Source organism: Barbus barbus, assembly GCF_936440315.1.
Source record: "Barbus barbus genome assembly, chromosome: 11".
NCBI classification, from domain to species: Eukaryota; Metazoa; Chordata; class Actinopteri; order Cypriniformes; family Cyprinidae; genus Barbus; species Barbus barbus.
In genome coordinates, this window is record NC_136739.1 from 19,419,357 (window position 1) to 19,435,699 (window position 16,343).

At 35.2% G+C, this 16,343-nt stretch overlaps 2 protein-coding genes across 3 annotated transcripts; both read right to left on the reverse strand.

Moving 5' to 3' along the window:
* Positions 1-19: 19 nt before the first annotated feature.
* LOC306877028 (SKA complex subunit 3-like) lies at positions 20-3,977 on the reverse strand. Of its 2 annotated transcripts, none has more exons than XM_079428549.1 (10): positions 3,846-3,977; positions 3,485-3,619; positions 3,329-3,390; positions 3,076-3,247; positions 2,491-2,914; positions 1,669-1,748; positions 1,257-1,447; positions 921-1,112; positions 620-823; positions 20-508 (listed from the first exon to the last, which is right to left on the reverse strand). In XM_079428549.1, the coding sequence occupies exons 2-10, from the start codon at positions 3,591-3,593 to the stop codon at positions 485-487; spliced, it is 1,458 nt and encodes a 485-aa protein (XP_079284675.1). In that variant the 5' UTR covers positions 3,594-3,619; positions 3,846-3,977; the 3' UTR covers positions 20-484. The 2 variants fall into 2 exon arrangements, with proteins under 2 accessions (XP_079284675.1, XP_079284676.1); XM_079428550.1 differs by having other exon boundaries at positions 210-508; positions 3,485-3,607; positions 3,846-3,953.
* Positions 3,978-10,292: 6,315 nt separating this feature from the next.
* Positions 10,293-15,700, reverse strand: LOC306877030 (potassium/sodium hyperpolarization-activated cyclic nucleotide-gated channel 2-like). Its single transcript, XM_079428552.1, has 11 exons — positions 15,159-15,700; positions 14,680-14,866; positions 14,499-14,603; positions 14,270-14,407; positions 13,974-14,135; positions 13,301-13,394; positions 13,065-13,192; positions 12,817-12,963; positions 12,454-12,691; positions 11,922-12,095; positions 10,293-11,543 (listed from the first exon to the last, which is right to left on the reverse strand). The coding sequence occupies exons 1-10, from the start codon at positions 15,395-15,397 to the stop codon at positions 11,926-11,928; spliced, it is 1,608 nt and encodes a 535-aa protein (XP_079284678.1). The 5' UTR covers positions 15,398-15,700; the 3' UTR covers positions 10,293-11,543; positions 11,922-11,925.
* Positions 15,701-16,343: the final 643 nt, after the last annotated feature.

Sequence of the window (16,343 nt, forward strand, 5' to 3'; positions counted from 1 at the left end):
GCCCTTGCACTACCTTTAAACTGTTTCACTTAAGCAGAGTTTATCATAAGAATTACAAAATATCTTCAATGAACATGAATATCTTTACTTAATATCCTAATGATTTTTGCCATAAAAGAAAAATCAATCATTTTGACCCAGACTATGTATTTTTGGCTATTGCTACAAATATACCCCAGTGACTTAAGACAGGTTTTGTGGTCCAGGGTCACATATATAAATAGTATTTGTCCTATTCTTTATTCATCTTAATTTAGTCTCAGTTTTTCAGTACCATTTGCATAACCATCAATGGCATTGTTTTTTTTATTCTCTTTATTAAGTATTATGTTCAAATGGTTTCAAGTGTCCTTAAAAGTGTTTGCTCTCACAATCAAATTTAATTCAATAGAATCACTTTGACTACAATCTGCTGTTCTCCTCTTGGTTCCAATTTTTGAAAGCCAGACTTCATGGTCATCAGCTCAGATTCAGTAGTAAGTGCTTAATACTTGCACTGAGCCACAAGCTAGAGGAGGAGGAAAAAAATCTATATTTTAACAACCATATTATCTTCTTTCTTTGACATAACTCATAATTTGCAACATTGCCATTTCAGCATTACAAGGTAGTGACTCACTTTTAAAATATCCTGAGTGACTGAACTTATATCGGGCATCTCTGGTGTGCATGGCTCTGCAGGGAAGTTCACTCTGACTTTTGGAGTTGCAAGGCACCAATCCTGGTTGAAGCCGTTGTCATGCATTGGGACAGGGCTCTGCTTCAGGTCTAACACGTGATCTGCCCCCATTTTCATCTCAGAAGCATCACTAGGTGCATTTTTCTATTCAGAGTTAAAGGAAGGGCAAATGTCAAGTGCATCTCAAATCTAGGGTATAATACAATTTGAATGATTAAAAGATCAAAATATGATTACTTACGAAAGCAAGAGAACTACCAAAAAGGGACAGCAGAGATGGCATCTCAGGTATGGCCTCATCCTCATAATGTAGCAGTTTTGGTATCTCTGGAGCATCAAATGAAGGAGCCCTGTTTATGTTTGAGAGGTCTGCTAGGGGATAGCTGCCCTCCTGTGATGCCCTGTGTATATCACTTTCTTCCTGCCTGTCGTCCTTTGAAACAGTAATTGCAGTGAAACCATTACACATTTTAAATTATATTATATGATTATGGTTTAATATAATACTAGTCATGTCTATTGTGGTGGATTTTTACATGTTAGTAACTAAAATCATGAGTTAAGGAGCGCATCACACCTTTTTTAATAGTTTGCTGATAAAAGGAGTTTCAAATGTAGGGAGCTCTGGTGTAGAAGGACAGTTATAAGGGTGAGGAGGAGAATCAAGGTCATTCTTTCCTTTCAGTGGTGGAGAGGATGGGACACGGTGTTTCTCAAACTTAAATCCTGGGGTGCAAAACACAGGAGGCTCTGGGGATTCCAGACTATCTGGAATATTTAAACACAACTATGCAAATCAAAAAAGGGAAGCTTGGAGAAAAAACAAAACAAGAATGCATTTTTTTGCAACATCGTTAACACACAAATGTAACCACACATTCAGGTTAAGAGGAACTAAATGTTATACCGTTACGAAACAATTATTTAAAACTCCAAACAGGTTGATAACTATTCATAATATTAAGAAAACAACAGTCGATATTATTTACCGTTGGCAACACCTTTGTTAGGCCCAGAAGACAAAGTGGGGAAACCGTGAGAGGGTTTCTGACCATTCTCTGTTCTTTCACTGTGAAAGACCCAACACACATATTATGTGCTAAATATACATACAATACATTTCAAAATTGAGATCAGTAAGATCTAAAAAAAAGCAAGCATGCATTAAATTGACCAAAAGTGACAGTAAATATTTTATGTTACAAAAGTTCTCTATTTCAAATATACTGTTCTTTTAAACGTTCTATTCATCAGAGTCCTGGAAAAAGATAACTGTTTCACAAAAATATTAAGTTGCACAAATAATAATAATACAAAATATTTCTTGAGCACCAAATCAGTATATTAGGATGATTTCTAAAGGATCATGTGACACTGTAGACTAGAATAAATGCATGCTGAAAATACAGCTTTGCCATAACAGGAATAAAATTAATAAAGTAAATTAAAATAAATTCACAACATTACTATTTTCACTGTATCTTTGATCAAATAAATGCAGTCTTGGTGAGTGTAAACGTATTTTCATGCAGAGATCTGTTAGATTACATCACACCCAATCAAATGAATGAGTTTCAAATAATAACTTCAATAATTTCACTTTCAAAAACTAGTGCAAAATGTCAGTAGTAAAGCCTCTTACTCTTTAAAGATGTAAATGCTGTTTTGCAGCATTAAATTTACCTTATTAGGCTATATTTTGTGAATTAAAAAAATTCAAAGCATGTTTGGAAAGTGGCATATTTAGTCTTTTCTGAAGCAAATCATGCTTGTGATGTGATATTCATACCCAGACATAGTAAGCAGCATACCTGCTGGTCTTTGTTGGTTTCTTGTTGAACAAATCCATGGTAAAGTCATTGTTCCAGCACATGGTGTACTCAGAGATGCCAAAGTCCTCTAGTCGTGGGGTCGGAGCATCCTCCTCCATACGCAGAGAGCACTTGGGCGTCTTTGGCTGCGGTGGATGCACGTTCATGAAAAATGATGGTGGTGACAGAGCCACAGCTGGGACAGGAGCAGCACTGTGGGGCGGCTCTGCTTCACCAAGCCCTCTTTGGAACTGGAATGCAGACAGACCAAAATCAGAGAGCTTTGGGGTCTGCAGCTGGTCAACGGGTGGTTGCATCTTCTCTGGTGTCTCAGGCTGCTGAGCCTCTTCACAAATCCCTTCTCCCATCGCTTCATCTTCATCTGCTGCATCCAACTTCTCTGCATCTTTTGCAACATTCATCTCTAGAATAGTGAGCGAATAAAAAAAACATTTCCACTGAAATAAGCATGAATCTTAGCAAAGCCTAAACTTAAAACAAACAAAGTCTAATTTAATCTTCAATTAGATACAATACAAAAGCCAAGCAGAGGCAGCAGGATGTTAACATTCTCAAATGTAATACCTGCATTTCCCTGTGGTGCTGTTCGTGGTCTGTAGCCATACTTCTCATAGTGTTTCTTCAGCCTGTCAATGTCTTCTGTGGTTCTCTGCTTCAGCACCAAGCATCTTCTTACAAAGCTCCTCAGTTCAGTACTTGTTGCATCATGTGTAGCCACCTGATTTTGAACTTGCCGCTGCACATGATTTTGTGTTAAAAGAAGCCCATATTTAAAAAATAAATTGAAATCATGAACCATAACTAAACATACACATACCTTGAGTGCTCTGACTTCAGAGTGCAGCTGGTACAGAGCTTGAGCCCCATTCTCTTCATCCTCTGAATAACACAGATCACATACACCAGTCAACAGATGCATACGTATGACCTGATCATTTTATTAGTAACTATAAAATATTTCCTGGCAACTTACCATCGTCGTCTTGGGGGTTCTGACTTGCATGAAGGAGATTGTGGCTTTCAGTCTCCAGATAAACAGTCAGTTTCCGCAGCTTTGCAAAGAAACGCTCTGAAGGATTCATTCTCAACGTCCCTCCTGTTTTACAAGCTGAATTAATAGTAAGTAATCAGCAATAAGAAGAACATCTAATATTATATTATTACATATGATATTATTACCATAACAATATACATGCATAAAACTTGTAATCCTTTTCTACAGCCATATAAACAATTAACGTTAACTGTTTTGGACTGTCCAGCTAATATGGAAAGTGTACAATAACAAAGACAATGAAGATTCTGTCTTGAGCACATTCAGTTCAGCATAATACCTTAACAAAGTTACTGTGGTTTTGTAAATTAGATTCAGACAACGACATTCAAATATCTCTCTGAACTCTTCTTTCAAATTTCGCGGTCCATCCGGGTTCGTTTTGTCTGACTCGTTAGACTTGACGCACATCCAAACACCGTTTGGCTCATTACTGCCACCTGTCGTTTTGTGCAGGCATTTCGTTTTTAATTTTTTTTTCTTAATGCTTGAACAAATACAGAACAAAAGCGCCAAGATAAATAAATAAAAAGTATATATTAACTATACGTGTATGTATAAAGTCAACAAATAAATTAAAATAAAATAATGAAAGGCCTTACTAAATCACAATAAATTAAATATACCAAATAGATACACAGTTTTTACAGCTTTTTTGTCTGTACTCTCCTTAATGGTGCTTATATTGATATCTAATTCCTTAAGTACCACAGAAAAAAGAGGCTTCTGACTGCTGAATTTACAACGATTAATATGAAACTTAAGTATAATCAGGAGATTAATTATAAGCCTCATTTTCAAACTTCTTGTCATAGTTAAAAAAAAACAAATATGATATGTTCATATAGTAAAATAAAATTGCACATGTGCAGTCCTTTCGTGCTCGGTGGTTCTCCAGTCCTTGACCGTACTAATTTTCCAAGCAGTTAAAATGTATGTCTTGCAAGTTTCCGAAAGAGGAAGTGGTTTCAGCATATTAATTAATTAATTAATTTCTTTTTTCCCTTTTGATTAACAGATGTCTGTGTTTAGTGACAATGTTCACCCTTAGAACCTGTCTAAACAACACTGAAAATATGACCCAGATACAAACAATTAATGCAAATAGTTTTCTTTAAATAATTGCTTAATTACAGTAATTGATTTTTGTGTACTTAATATTTATGATTTATTATTGTGTGACCTATGACCTACCCCTCAGTTAAGAAGCACAAAGCACAATTCAATTCATCCTTTAAAGTGTCCCAGAATTCAAGGAGCTTTAGACAGGCTACTGCCGCTTTTATTTGCCACTACATTTAGCACAATAGTCATGACAGGATATCTCCTCAGTGGTCTGCTTCGTTTAGTTTCTGGACACTTCATTCCTCTGTGGGACAGATTTCTTTTAAGTTCCTATTCCTTCTGATTAACCAAATGAACTGAATGTTTCCATTCATTTAAAAACTTGAATAATAAATAGTAGAAAAGTTATAAATAGAGTTCAAATTAAAGGACTGAACATTAAAAACTCATTCAAAAATATGTTAATGCATGTTTTATATATCCATGAGTAGAGACAGTTTCCCTAAACTTTGACTGACCTATTTGTTTCTCTAAATCTGCAAGAGTATCTTATCAACATATAGGGTGAAGTCAGCTAAAATGGGCCACGTTTTGGTAAATGACTTATAATACCATCAAATAAGTTATGCATGAGATCTAATGATATTCTTATAAATTTGCATGGGTCTCTTAAGGCGAGACACTGCAGGTGAATAGGGTAAAAAAATAACTAATAGTTATCACCTTACTTACCTAGTTGATTGATTACATTGATAATTGCTAACTTTTTTTTGTATTACAAGCTTTCTAAAATGTTAGGTTTAAATATGCAAATGAGGCATTATTTAATTAAATATGCGCTAATTTGCATACATTTCTAGAACAAAAATCTAAAGACTGGATGAAGTTGGTTTCAAAATTCTTATTTCATTTTATTGACATATTAGAGTCAAATGTTTAGAGGGAATTTGGGGTATCTCATTTTGTCACTCCATAATTCAGAAAAAACTTAGAACAGACAGAAAACAATACATTTAAAAAAAAATTTGGGGAATAAAATGTATATAATCAAGCAAATTATATATGAACAAATCCCTCTGTAAAAACCTTCAGGATATAGACAGGAATAAAGATGTAAAGTTTGGTGTGTGTAAGTGCTACTGAAGTGGAGATATATGGCTCAATGTAGGAGAGAAAACTCATTTTGAGAAAACGGCCTTTAAAAATATGTGTTGTAATCGAAATCTATTTACACAAATAAATAAAGTGCTATAAAAGAAACACTTAACAGTGTCTTTTGGATGTTTTCTTTCCACTAGTCTGAAAAAATACTTTATGAAACCCCAAATCTCAAATTTGACAGGTGCATGAAAAAACAGATTTATTTTTGCCTGCAGTGTCTCCCCTTAAATATATTTTTATTTTTTAAATGTGAAAAAGTATAAAAGTTTTAAAATTATGAGAGTTAGAGTATCAGCAGGTACCTTCTTGAGCCACGGCACAACATTCAGGTAAAATGGGCCAGCTGTTCAGTTAAAATGGGCCAATATAAAAAGAGAACAACACAGGTCATTTCAGCTTAAATCGTTTTATTTTTTAACAGTAAATTGACAATATTGTCTTCAGTGTGCCATAGCAACACCATAAATGTTGTATAGGTGTGTGTTTCTGTGCATTGGTGTCTTTTGTGTGCATGTATGTGTGTATGCTTGTATTTTTGTATATATGTATTTTGTATTTTTGGAATAAGATTTTGTATGGATACATATCTACAGTATGTATCCTATAAACCTATTTTCACCCTCAATATCTGTGTAAACGTGTGTGTGTGTGTGTGTGTATGCAGCCCATTTTACTGACATCTTCCTTTCTTTTCCTTTCTCTTCTCATCTCTCAGTTTCCTGTCTTTGCTTGTCCTCCTGCCATACTGTCTGCAATGCAATTATTTTTTTAAATACTGTTAAGATTTTGTATGGATACATATCTAGGCCTATAAACCTATTTTCACACTCAATTTCTGTCTAAAAGTGTGTGTGTGTGTGCAGCCCATTTTAGCTGAAAATTGTGGCCCATTTTGGCTTAACCAGGCATTTCTACCTAAAATGAATTGAATTTTTCTTTAAAATGAATTTTTCACAAAAATCAAAGTTTCTTTTATGAAATTAAACTTTTTTATTTGAAAGAGCATGACAAAATGTTGTTCATAAACCTTTGCTTTGTTGGTAAACTTACTTTGCTTTATACCCTTATTAGTGATTAATGAAATTTTCTATGTCAGGCTCAATTACCGACAATTTCTCTGACAAGCTTCATGTAACACTCTGTGCTCTACCTGCCGTAAAAAACTCAGGCCAATAAAAGTTATTGTTACATGTCAACAAGTATTGAAGCAACACTGCAAGATCAGTTATTGTGATTCTCTTTTCAAATTTAAAGAGATATGATGCTACAACCTTATTTGGCCGATTTTACTTCACCCTATGTGACTAATGAAACTTTCTCTTTGAAGGCCTACAGAGAATGGGAATTAGCTCATTTCCGACTGTGAATGAACTAATGGACAGCTAAGAGGAAACACTGTTATCAAACTCCTGCACTGTTGATTTACAGCATAGGCCTAATTTAAACATGGTCACATATTACCCTTGAAAATAAAGAATACTGCATTTTTCTGTATTGAGAGAATCTATCACTGCGTGATCTTCACAAAAAGTTTTCAGAAGAAAAAACAAGAAGAAACTTCACTGTTTATTCAGGAATATTTTATTAACATCTTTTTAAAATGTGACTTTTATAAACATTTGACTTTTTTTAAACAGAGCTACAATTATCTCTACAACATTTGGGCAATTTTATGAAACAGTCCATTTTTCCCTTTCCCCCAAAAATAATTTTTTAAAATATTAATTATGGTGAGTTTTTTCTAGGCCCCGACAGAATTTGTATATCCTCTGTGCTGATTTCTGGAAATAATCTGCTGACTTTTGTGGGACATATTTAACATAAAATTGAACTCAGCACACTATTTGAAAGCATATTAGCCAAAACATTAAACATATTTTCTGTTTTAAACAAGGCTTCTCTGATGGATACCTACTGTACAATGAGGACCTGTTCAGATCAAATGAATGCCCTCTACAGGAAAAAGAAGGCCACCAGTGGGCGCTGTTCTGGTTTCTTCAGAGGAAGACAGAGGAAGACGTATAAAGAGGCAGATCCTGGAGGTACAGACTATGGACGCATATGTGTAGCAAAATTCAATTTAAAATGTAATATGCAAAATGTCAATGCAATATGTAAAATGGCAATGTATTTCTGTATTTAAATGTACATTTTCCCATTCATATGTGCAACATTCAGTACAAAATGAAAATGAAAATTCAATTATATAATTTAAATTTGCCATTTTCTATACTAGTTTTAATATGCAAATTGAAAACATATTTTAAAGCTTTATAAATTGAAAAATGAAAATATATTATCCAAATTGATTACTTATTTACTACCTTGCCTTATAATTTATTACTCTTTTATTTTTAATCTATAAAATGCAAAAAAAATTAAATAAATAAATAAATAAAAAAAAGGGAAAAAATAAAAACTATAGGTCAAAAGTTTGGATACATTACTATTTTATATTATGAGTCACTTATGGTCATCAAGCCTGCATTTATTTGATCAAATTTTTAATATACTTTACAATACATTTTATGCAATGCATATTTATTAGCCATGTTGGAAACCTGTTTACTTTTTTCAGGATTCTTTGATGAATAAAAAGTTAAATAAGAACAGCATTTGATATTTTAAGGATATGTTAAATTGATAGAAACAGTGATAGTAAATTTAAATATTGTTAGAAAACATCTCTATTTTGAATAAATGCTCTTCTTTTAAACTTATATATCAATGAACCCCAAAAAAGTATCACAGGTTCCAAATAAAAAGCAAAAAATTAAGCAGCACAACTGTTGATAATAAATCAGCGTATTAGAATTTCTGAAAGACCTTGTATTGAAGACTGGAGTAATGATGCTGAAAATTCAGCTTTGAATCACAGAAATAAATGATATTTTAAAGTATATTAAAATAGAAAAACATTCTTTTAAATTGTAATATTTCACAATATTACAGTTTTTCTGTATTTTTGATCAAATAAATTCAGGCTTGATGAGCATAAGACACTTTCATAATGCTGCATAATTATCAAAAATGGTAATATAATAAAGTCCTTTCACGTCACCATTTCGCCAGCCTACACTTCACATAACAGGCCTGTAGGTGGCACTTGGGCTTCATTAACTATGAGAGTTTCATCAAATAGTAAACGGTGTAGGTAGGACAGGGGACAGGGGCCGGCAAGTAAGTTTGGCATCGGGCCAAAATACATATTTCACCATTAGATGGCGGGCCGGAGAATAGTCAAAGAATAATTTTAAATATTAATTAATGAAAAATGCTAAAATAATCTGGCTGCAGGTACGGGCCAACTATTATTGCTGGCGGGCCAGTTTTGGCCGACCACTGGGGTAGGATATCATACATAAATATAAGTGAATTGAATAGCCTACTGATTACCATTATTGCGACGTTTTGTGCAGTGCTTTTGTAGTCATTCAGCATAAATTTTCTCAGCAAAGTAATTTGATTTATAAAATTAGACAATATCCAGATCGCTCCACAAATAAGCTCGTCTGTCCCATGTCATTTTCTACCGATTTATGAATAAGAACAGAAAATGACTGCTCCACTTCACATTATTGCCCAATGAAATTTGAACTTGAGCCAGATCATGATTGGTTGGTGTATTATACATGGCAAACAGGCCATGTATATGTAACATTCTAAAATATCTAATATATGGATTTTTAATTTTAATAATCAAACTAGCTTTGATTATTGATGAAAAAAGTTTAAAATATATTGTTTGGTTTACTTTTTTTCCTTCCGTCGACCCACTCACTGAAAGAACCATATATGGCTTGAGAGCAGGGTGCTCGGCTCCCCTTAATAAGACATGGGCTCCCCTGAAAACGTGATTTGAGAAATTCTGGGGGGTCTCAAAAAATATCGACAATGTGTTATTTTGACGTGCAATTTCAGTTTTGTGTAATGTCATCATCGTGGATTATTATGTGTAAAAGTGCAAAAATATAATTCATTCATGCATGACGGCGATTTAAACCTAATTCACTTCAATAAAGATAACTATACATGCTATTCTTGTCATGAGCAGCAAGGTGTGGGGGCGCTGCGGTGCAAATTCATTCCGCTCATGTTTAGTGCATGTTAACTCAAAGATTCGTAGAAAAAATATAAACGTTGGCCGTAGATCTGTGTGAGCAGTCCTTGAAATCCATTCTGCAGTTAGCATCATATAGCCACCATGGCAAAAAGAACACAAGGCAGTTTAATGGCACGACCGATTCACCTGCTGCAAGCACTGCTAGCACACCTTCCGCGGGGATGACAACGCAACAAGTAAGTCCGCGCGCAAGCGCACGAACAACCTTGAGAGGTTTCTGAACAGACTGTGGAATATCGTGTCAAGCAAGACGCACGCGACCCATAGCAATGCCTCAGATTGACATGTAAAAATAAACTGGAAATTCTGACTTTTGAGTGATTAGTTACCGTTTTGTGCGCATTGTCATGTTAATTAGAGTTCAAATTTTTTTTTTTTAATTGACCACAATATCATCGCATCTGATGTAGACATTGTGTAAGGTGGCAAATAGGTAAATAAGTGTAGAATAGCACTGTCTGTTTGCTTTTGTGCATCAATCCGAGTGTAAACGGTGAGAGATGTTCAGGCAGGTGAAAAGCGTTTGGTTAATGGTGAATATTGACCTGTTGCCGAGCCCCGCCTTGATGTAATGATTGACAGGTAGGGGGCGTGTGCTCGGTTCGGAATGTATTTTCAAATCCAAATTGACTTAAACTAACATTATATTCATCGCGGAGTATTTCATGAAAATGCGATTGAAACGTCATATATGTAAGTGTCAATGCATTTAAGAAAAAAAAAGACATTTAAATCACCATTTTGCAACCCTTTTGGTGCACCTTTGGCTCAGAATGCATTTTTAAATTCTCACTGCATTATATCACTATGAAAATGCAATCCCAAGTGTCCTACCCCTAAGTCTAAATGCATTTAGGAAAAACAGGATTTTAATGATAATTTTGCTACAGTTTTTGCTTGGACTTGTTGAACATATCTAATCAGTTTTGGTAATACATTTTAATTTTGCAACTTATAAAACTTCAAAATATGTTTTTAATTTGCATATTAAAGCTAGTAGAGAAAATGGCAAATTAATTGAATTTTCATTTTGCACTAAATGTTGCACATATGTATGGGGAAATGTAAATTTAAATACAGAAATACATTGCCATTTTACATATTGCATTGCCATTTTGCATATTACATTTCAAATTGAATGTTGCTACACATACGCTTTCATAGCAGACAAGCAGCAACCTACTAGAGGAGCAAGTAGCAGAGGTCCTAACAACATGACATTGTGACTGGTTATGCTTATCTGTGAACTGTGCATCCTCCTGTGAGCACTTGGAAAGCAGTATAGCAGCGGAGGCCAGGAGGGAGTAGAGAAGCTGGAGAACGTGGCCTACAAACAGTCTAAAATAATCCTATCAGTATTCTCAGAGGAATCCCATTCCAGTGCGGTTGCCAAGTCATACCTTATTTGCTATACAAAATCCATTTTATGACTATTAGCTTGTTGTACACTGTAGAACAAGGGGATTCTTAAGCCCGCATCCACCGGCTGGAACAGAATATTCCAAAATCACATCTGGAAATCTATGCCAATATAGAGGAAGATCCAAGTAAAGCTAAGCTGGCAAAGCAAAAGCATGCAAAGTGCATACTGAGGAAGCTGCAGGAGGGGCTTGATGCAAGTGTAGCCATCTGCCAATCAAAATAAAGATCAAAATTCATTAAGCTCTTGCATCCTTAATTATCCTTGTTATATTTAAAAAAAATAAAAATTTTCCTATCTTACATAATGTAACTTTAAAGTGTATATAATAAACACTACCATTCAAAAATTTGGGGTAAGTTAGATTTTTTTTAAAATAAATGTATTAATACATTTATAATTTTAAAGTACTAGTAAATAACTAGCTAGTAAAGAAGAAAGTATTTAGAATGTAACACAATCTCTATTTAAAATAAATGCTGTTCTTCATTAAATAATCTTGAGGAGATATATCATGGTTTCCAATAAAACTGTTAAATCAACTAAGTTGTGCTCCAGATTGTGTCATGGATAGAACTAAAACTTACTTTCTCAACATAACAAAATGTGTTTATCCTGTTGAAATGTCTCCAGGTCCTTCCTGATGTCTGGATAGTCCTTCAGAACTGAATGAAAGGAGTCCACTGACAAGGAAAAAAGCTGACAGATAGTCAGAGCTTGCACTGTGGTCAAACACCTTCCTCTTGTTAGGAGACATGACTCTGGAAAAGGGAAGGAAGGCATTATTTAAAGGTATAGTTCACCCAAAAATGAAAATTATGTCAGCCATTGACTTGATTTGTTTCTTTCCATACTATGGAAGTCAATGGCTACCACCAACTGATGGGTTACACACATTCCTCAAAATATCTCTTTTGTGTTCAACAGAAGACAGAAACTCAAACAGGTTTGAAACAACTTGAGGGTGAGTAAATAATGAAATAATTTTTGGGTGAACTATCCCTTTAACACAGCTTACTAATAAATTGTTTCAAGACATAAGCATTACAAACAACACAGACTACTGCACATAGTCTAAACAGACATTGCATTGACAAAGCAACATGACTTGAGTCAAACCTCCAAAGCAGTCTCCATCACACAGTTCCCTCTGGAAAAACTCATTCTCCACAAGGACCTGCCCGTGCTCGATGAAGAACATGCGGTCACCAGGAGTGTTCTGGCGGATGATGATGTCACCTTCCTGGTAGACCTCATACTGCAGCTCCAGAAGAACGGCATTGATGAAGTTTATTTCACAGTTCCGGAAAAAGGGAACTTTTCTCAAATGGGCCGAGCACATGGTCATCAGAATTTCCTAACAAATCCATCCAAACAATCATTAAACTATAAAAACATTGCTTCACTATTAAAAACATGAGCCAAACATCTTCTAAATAAACATTTCTGTGACAATCTAGCAATTTCAACAGTGAGCAGTACCTCTCTGAGAGAAGAAGAGACCCACTTCAGGACATCCTTCTCATCATACCATTTTCCTGCGTAACGAGCCTGAAAGAAGTTGTTGATGCGCATACGAAGGGCTTTGGGAAGCTTCATGAAAGTCATATAATCTTCCACATGATTTATCTATGTAAAAACAAACACGGAACAGAAAACAGGAAATGTGAATGACACCCCCAATAAAAATCGAATATGTTGTTTTAGCAATATATTTGTTTTCCTTGCACCTTGTTCATGTACGCTCTTGCTGTTATGTCCACATCAGTCATCATTGCAGCAGTGTTGGCGACCATCACCGTGTACATGAGGGCTCCAGACACAATGCTAGTCATGACAATCCACAGCTCAACCTCATCTGAAAAAAAAAATAATAATCAGGCATTAAAAGAAGTATCAGTTGTGCATTGTTGTGGTATAAAATTAACATTTTGCTAAATCAGCTGATCAAAAGTATACTCCTTGCTTGTGGGTGTTTCAGAGGAACCGTATGATATTGCAGTCATATGAGAGAGGGCCCGAAAGACTCCAAAAGAGTACTTCTCTCCCACTGTGGCATTCTGACAAATTACACAAGACAAAGCATTGACATTAATACAATATCTTATACATTAAAACCATAAAATAACAAATATTAACACTCTCTGTAATACAGTCTCAGAATAAAGGTACAAGTTGTCAATAGGGCGCTACCTTTTGAAAAGGTACACTTTGTATTTTATTTACCCCTAAAGGGTGTATAAAGGTACATATTAATACCTAAAGTGTACATATTAGTCCATATATGGTACATATTAGTACATTTTGGACCTTTTTTCAAAAAGTGTAATTAATTATTATAGGTTAAACGTAGTATCACAGAGAAGACTTGCACAGTTTTTAATAGGAGTGAAAATGACCTAAGAGGATTTCAGTATTATTATTCCTATATTATTGTTACAGTGCTCAGCTTCAGAATAATATACAAGATGTCAGACTACTTTCTAGAACATGTGTTATATACATATATATATAAAATATTATTCATTTCCATGATATTTCCAGGCCCTGCAAGTACAGTTTTCAAAATTAATGACATTTCCATGGGGATGTGGGAAATGTGGGAATGCTGTTTATGAATATGCTGCTCACACACTTACCATTAGATTCTCTCTTCTAACCCAGCAGTCAGAGGGAAACTCCTCAAGCATAGGCACAAAATACTGAATACAGCCATTCCAGTGGCACAGCAGGAAAATCATCATAAATAACGACAAGATTCTTAGGAACACCCGCACCACCTCCAAGTTGGCATTTGAAACCTATATGGGCAGAAATTCAATATAAAAATCAAAAGCATTATTCAAAGAATTTTTCTGAATGATGACTAAACTGATATTCAGTGTAGGTTATTTAAGATAAGGTCAGTTTCACATTCAAGTAATTCATAACTTACTCTCTCCACCTCATTGAAAAACCTAACAAGCCTTGAAACACGCAGCAGGCGGACAAGACTGAGGATTCTCACAAACATCAATATGCGCATCATTTTGGTAGCTTTGGATGAGGGAGAGTCACTGTGGTATTGTAGGTCCTGTCATGACAATGGCACAAAACACAATTTTCCTTTTGGAGCTTTGTAATTTCAATACAGTCAAAAGATTTAGCAGAAAAAGGCACATTACCGCAATAAGTAGTATGTAACCAACTGGAAATGCTGCCACCATATCAGGTATAAACCAGCTTTTTAAATACTGTTGTCGAATTCTTTTCAAATCCATAATGGCTCCCTGTGTAACATACAGAAAGATTAATTGGAGCAGTTTAAGCAATGTGATATTTGTGATGTCTAGAGCTAATCCTTACCTCACTGTCCTCATTAATGATCCCCATGCGAAAGTTAAGCCCCACGTCAATTAGGAACAGAGTGTCCGAGAACACATTAAAACCCTCCCAACCTACTCCACTGTTGCCATCTAGAAAGGCAATCTCCATTGGAATGCCAATTAGATTGAGAAATGTTATGGCCACCATACACATGATGTAATAACTCCTGCATAAACAAGGACATGATTTAGACATATTTTTAAAAGATGGCATTTTTACATGACAGACTTCATGACAGTCCTTTTCAAAACTCATTAGTATTTTTTTTTCTTTTATAACATATTTTATTTAAAAAAAATATATATATTTTTTTTAAACTTTTTTCAATTATTATTGTGTAACATTTATATTTATATTTAAAATTTAATTTAATTTAACTATTTTAATTAAAAGGTATAAAATAAAGTAAAATGTATTTAAAAAAAACCAAAAAAAAACACCAAGACAGATTACAGTACCTTAAACGACTGAAGGGATGGATGACCAATACACCTCCCTCTTTCTGTCTAACGCACTCCTTCTCCACAGCCACCTCACTGCCGTAGACATACAGCGAGCGTCTGTTCAACTGCGGCAGCAGTAGGTTTTTCCACCCACTCCAACTGAAGCGGCTGTGATTCTCAGGTGTGAGACGCTGCATTTCCAGGCCCTGACTAAGCACTGTGATCACCGGAGCACCTCTAACATCTCTCATCATGCCTCTCTGACAACTTTATTTCTGGATTTTCTTTTATGCTGACCATTTCACCCACTTTTCTTCTTCGTCTTCACGCTCGCTCTCTTGCTTTCTCTCTGTCTCTCTCTCTCTCTCTCTCACGTGTGCACATGCGCAGCCGCAGAGTAATTTTCCATCACAGTTCTCTGGCTCGGTCCAGAATGGAGAAGGAGATAAGTTCCAGACTTTCCATTCTTCCCCCTCTGTCAAACTAACTATTGTCTCATCAACTATTCAGTATCTCTGCCTCGTGCTCACATCAGCTCAGCTCATCTGGACTGCGGGGCGGTTCTTTGACACAAGGCGGTTTTGAATATCACAACTATTGTCATCTGAACTAGACAGATGGTTCTGATAGAACCGGACCCAAGGCTGACAATGGGAGGTGATAGAATTACTTACGCTCTTATTGTGCGTAAATGACTGTACTGATATGACAAAGAGATTCTTTCTAATGAACACACAAGAGTGCACAGATAATTTTGCTATTTCAGAAAGAGACAGAATATAGGTATCTATTTTTTGCAGGCAAAGACGATTTTAGAGAAATCAGAGTTTATCCTATGTTTCTCAGGTGCAGCTGGTGAAACTGGTCTGTGTTTTTATTGTGGATGTGTTTACATCAAAAACAGACATCTGCAGCTTACCACATCACAGTGGTGGAGCTCACTAGATCTCCAGTAAACTGAATACAGTATTGTGTTGCATTGGCAGTCTATGCTTATGAGAGTCACAATACAGTGTTGAATTTCAAAGTGGTATTCAAATAATGTAACATGTAACTGATCTTATGTTCTCAGAATGCAACAAACACCTAAACTGCATTCATCCATTGTAATCTACATATCCCATTGCATTCAGTTATCAAGTGGGTGACTGAATTCATTAAACATTACTAGTCACTGGTTTTATTAAGCTGTGAAACTTC

Excerpts from the sequence above, each read along its gene's own strand:
- LOC306877030 (XM_079428552.1), bottom strand. The coding sequence starts at position 15,397 with ATGATGAGAGATGTTAGAGGTGCTCCGGTGATCACAGTGCTTAGTCAG. Across the intron at positions 14,604-14,679 it reads TCATTAATGAGGACAGTGAG|GGAGCCATTATGGATTTGAA; the intron begins GTAAGGATTAGC and ends TATGTTACACAG. Across the intron at positions 12,964-13,064 it reads CAAGAGCGTACATGAACAAG|ATAAATCATGTGGAAGATTA; the intron begins GTGCAAGGAAAA and ends GTTTTTACATAG.
- LOC306877028 (XM_079428549.1), bottom strand. The coding sequence starts at position 3,593 with ATGAATCCTTCAGAGCGTTTCTTTGCAAAGCTGCGGAAACTGACTGTT. Across the intron at positions 1,113-1,256 it reads TCAGCAAACTATTAAAAAAG|GACGACAGGCAGGAAGAAAG; the intron begins GTGTGATGCGCT and ends ACTGTTTCAAAG. Across the intron at positions 824-920 it reads TTGGTAGTTCTCTTGCTTTC|AAAAATGCACCTAGTGATGC; the intron begins GTAAGTAATCAT and ends AACTCTGAATAG.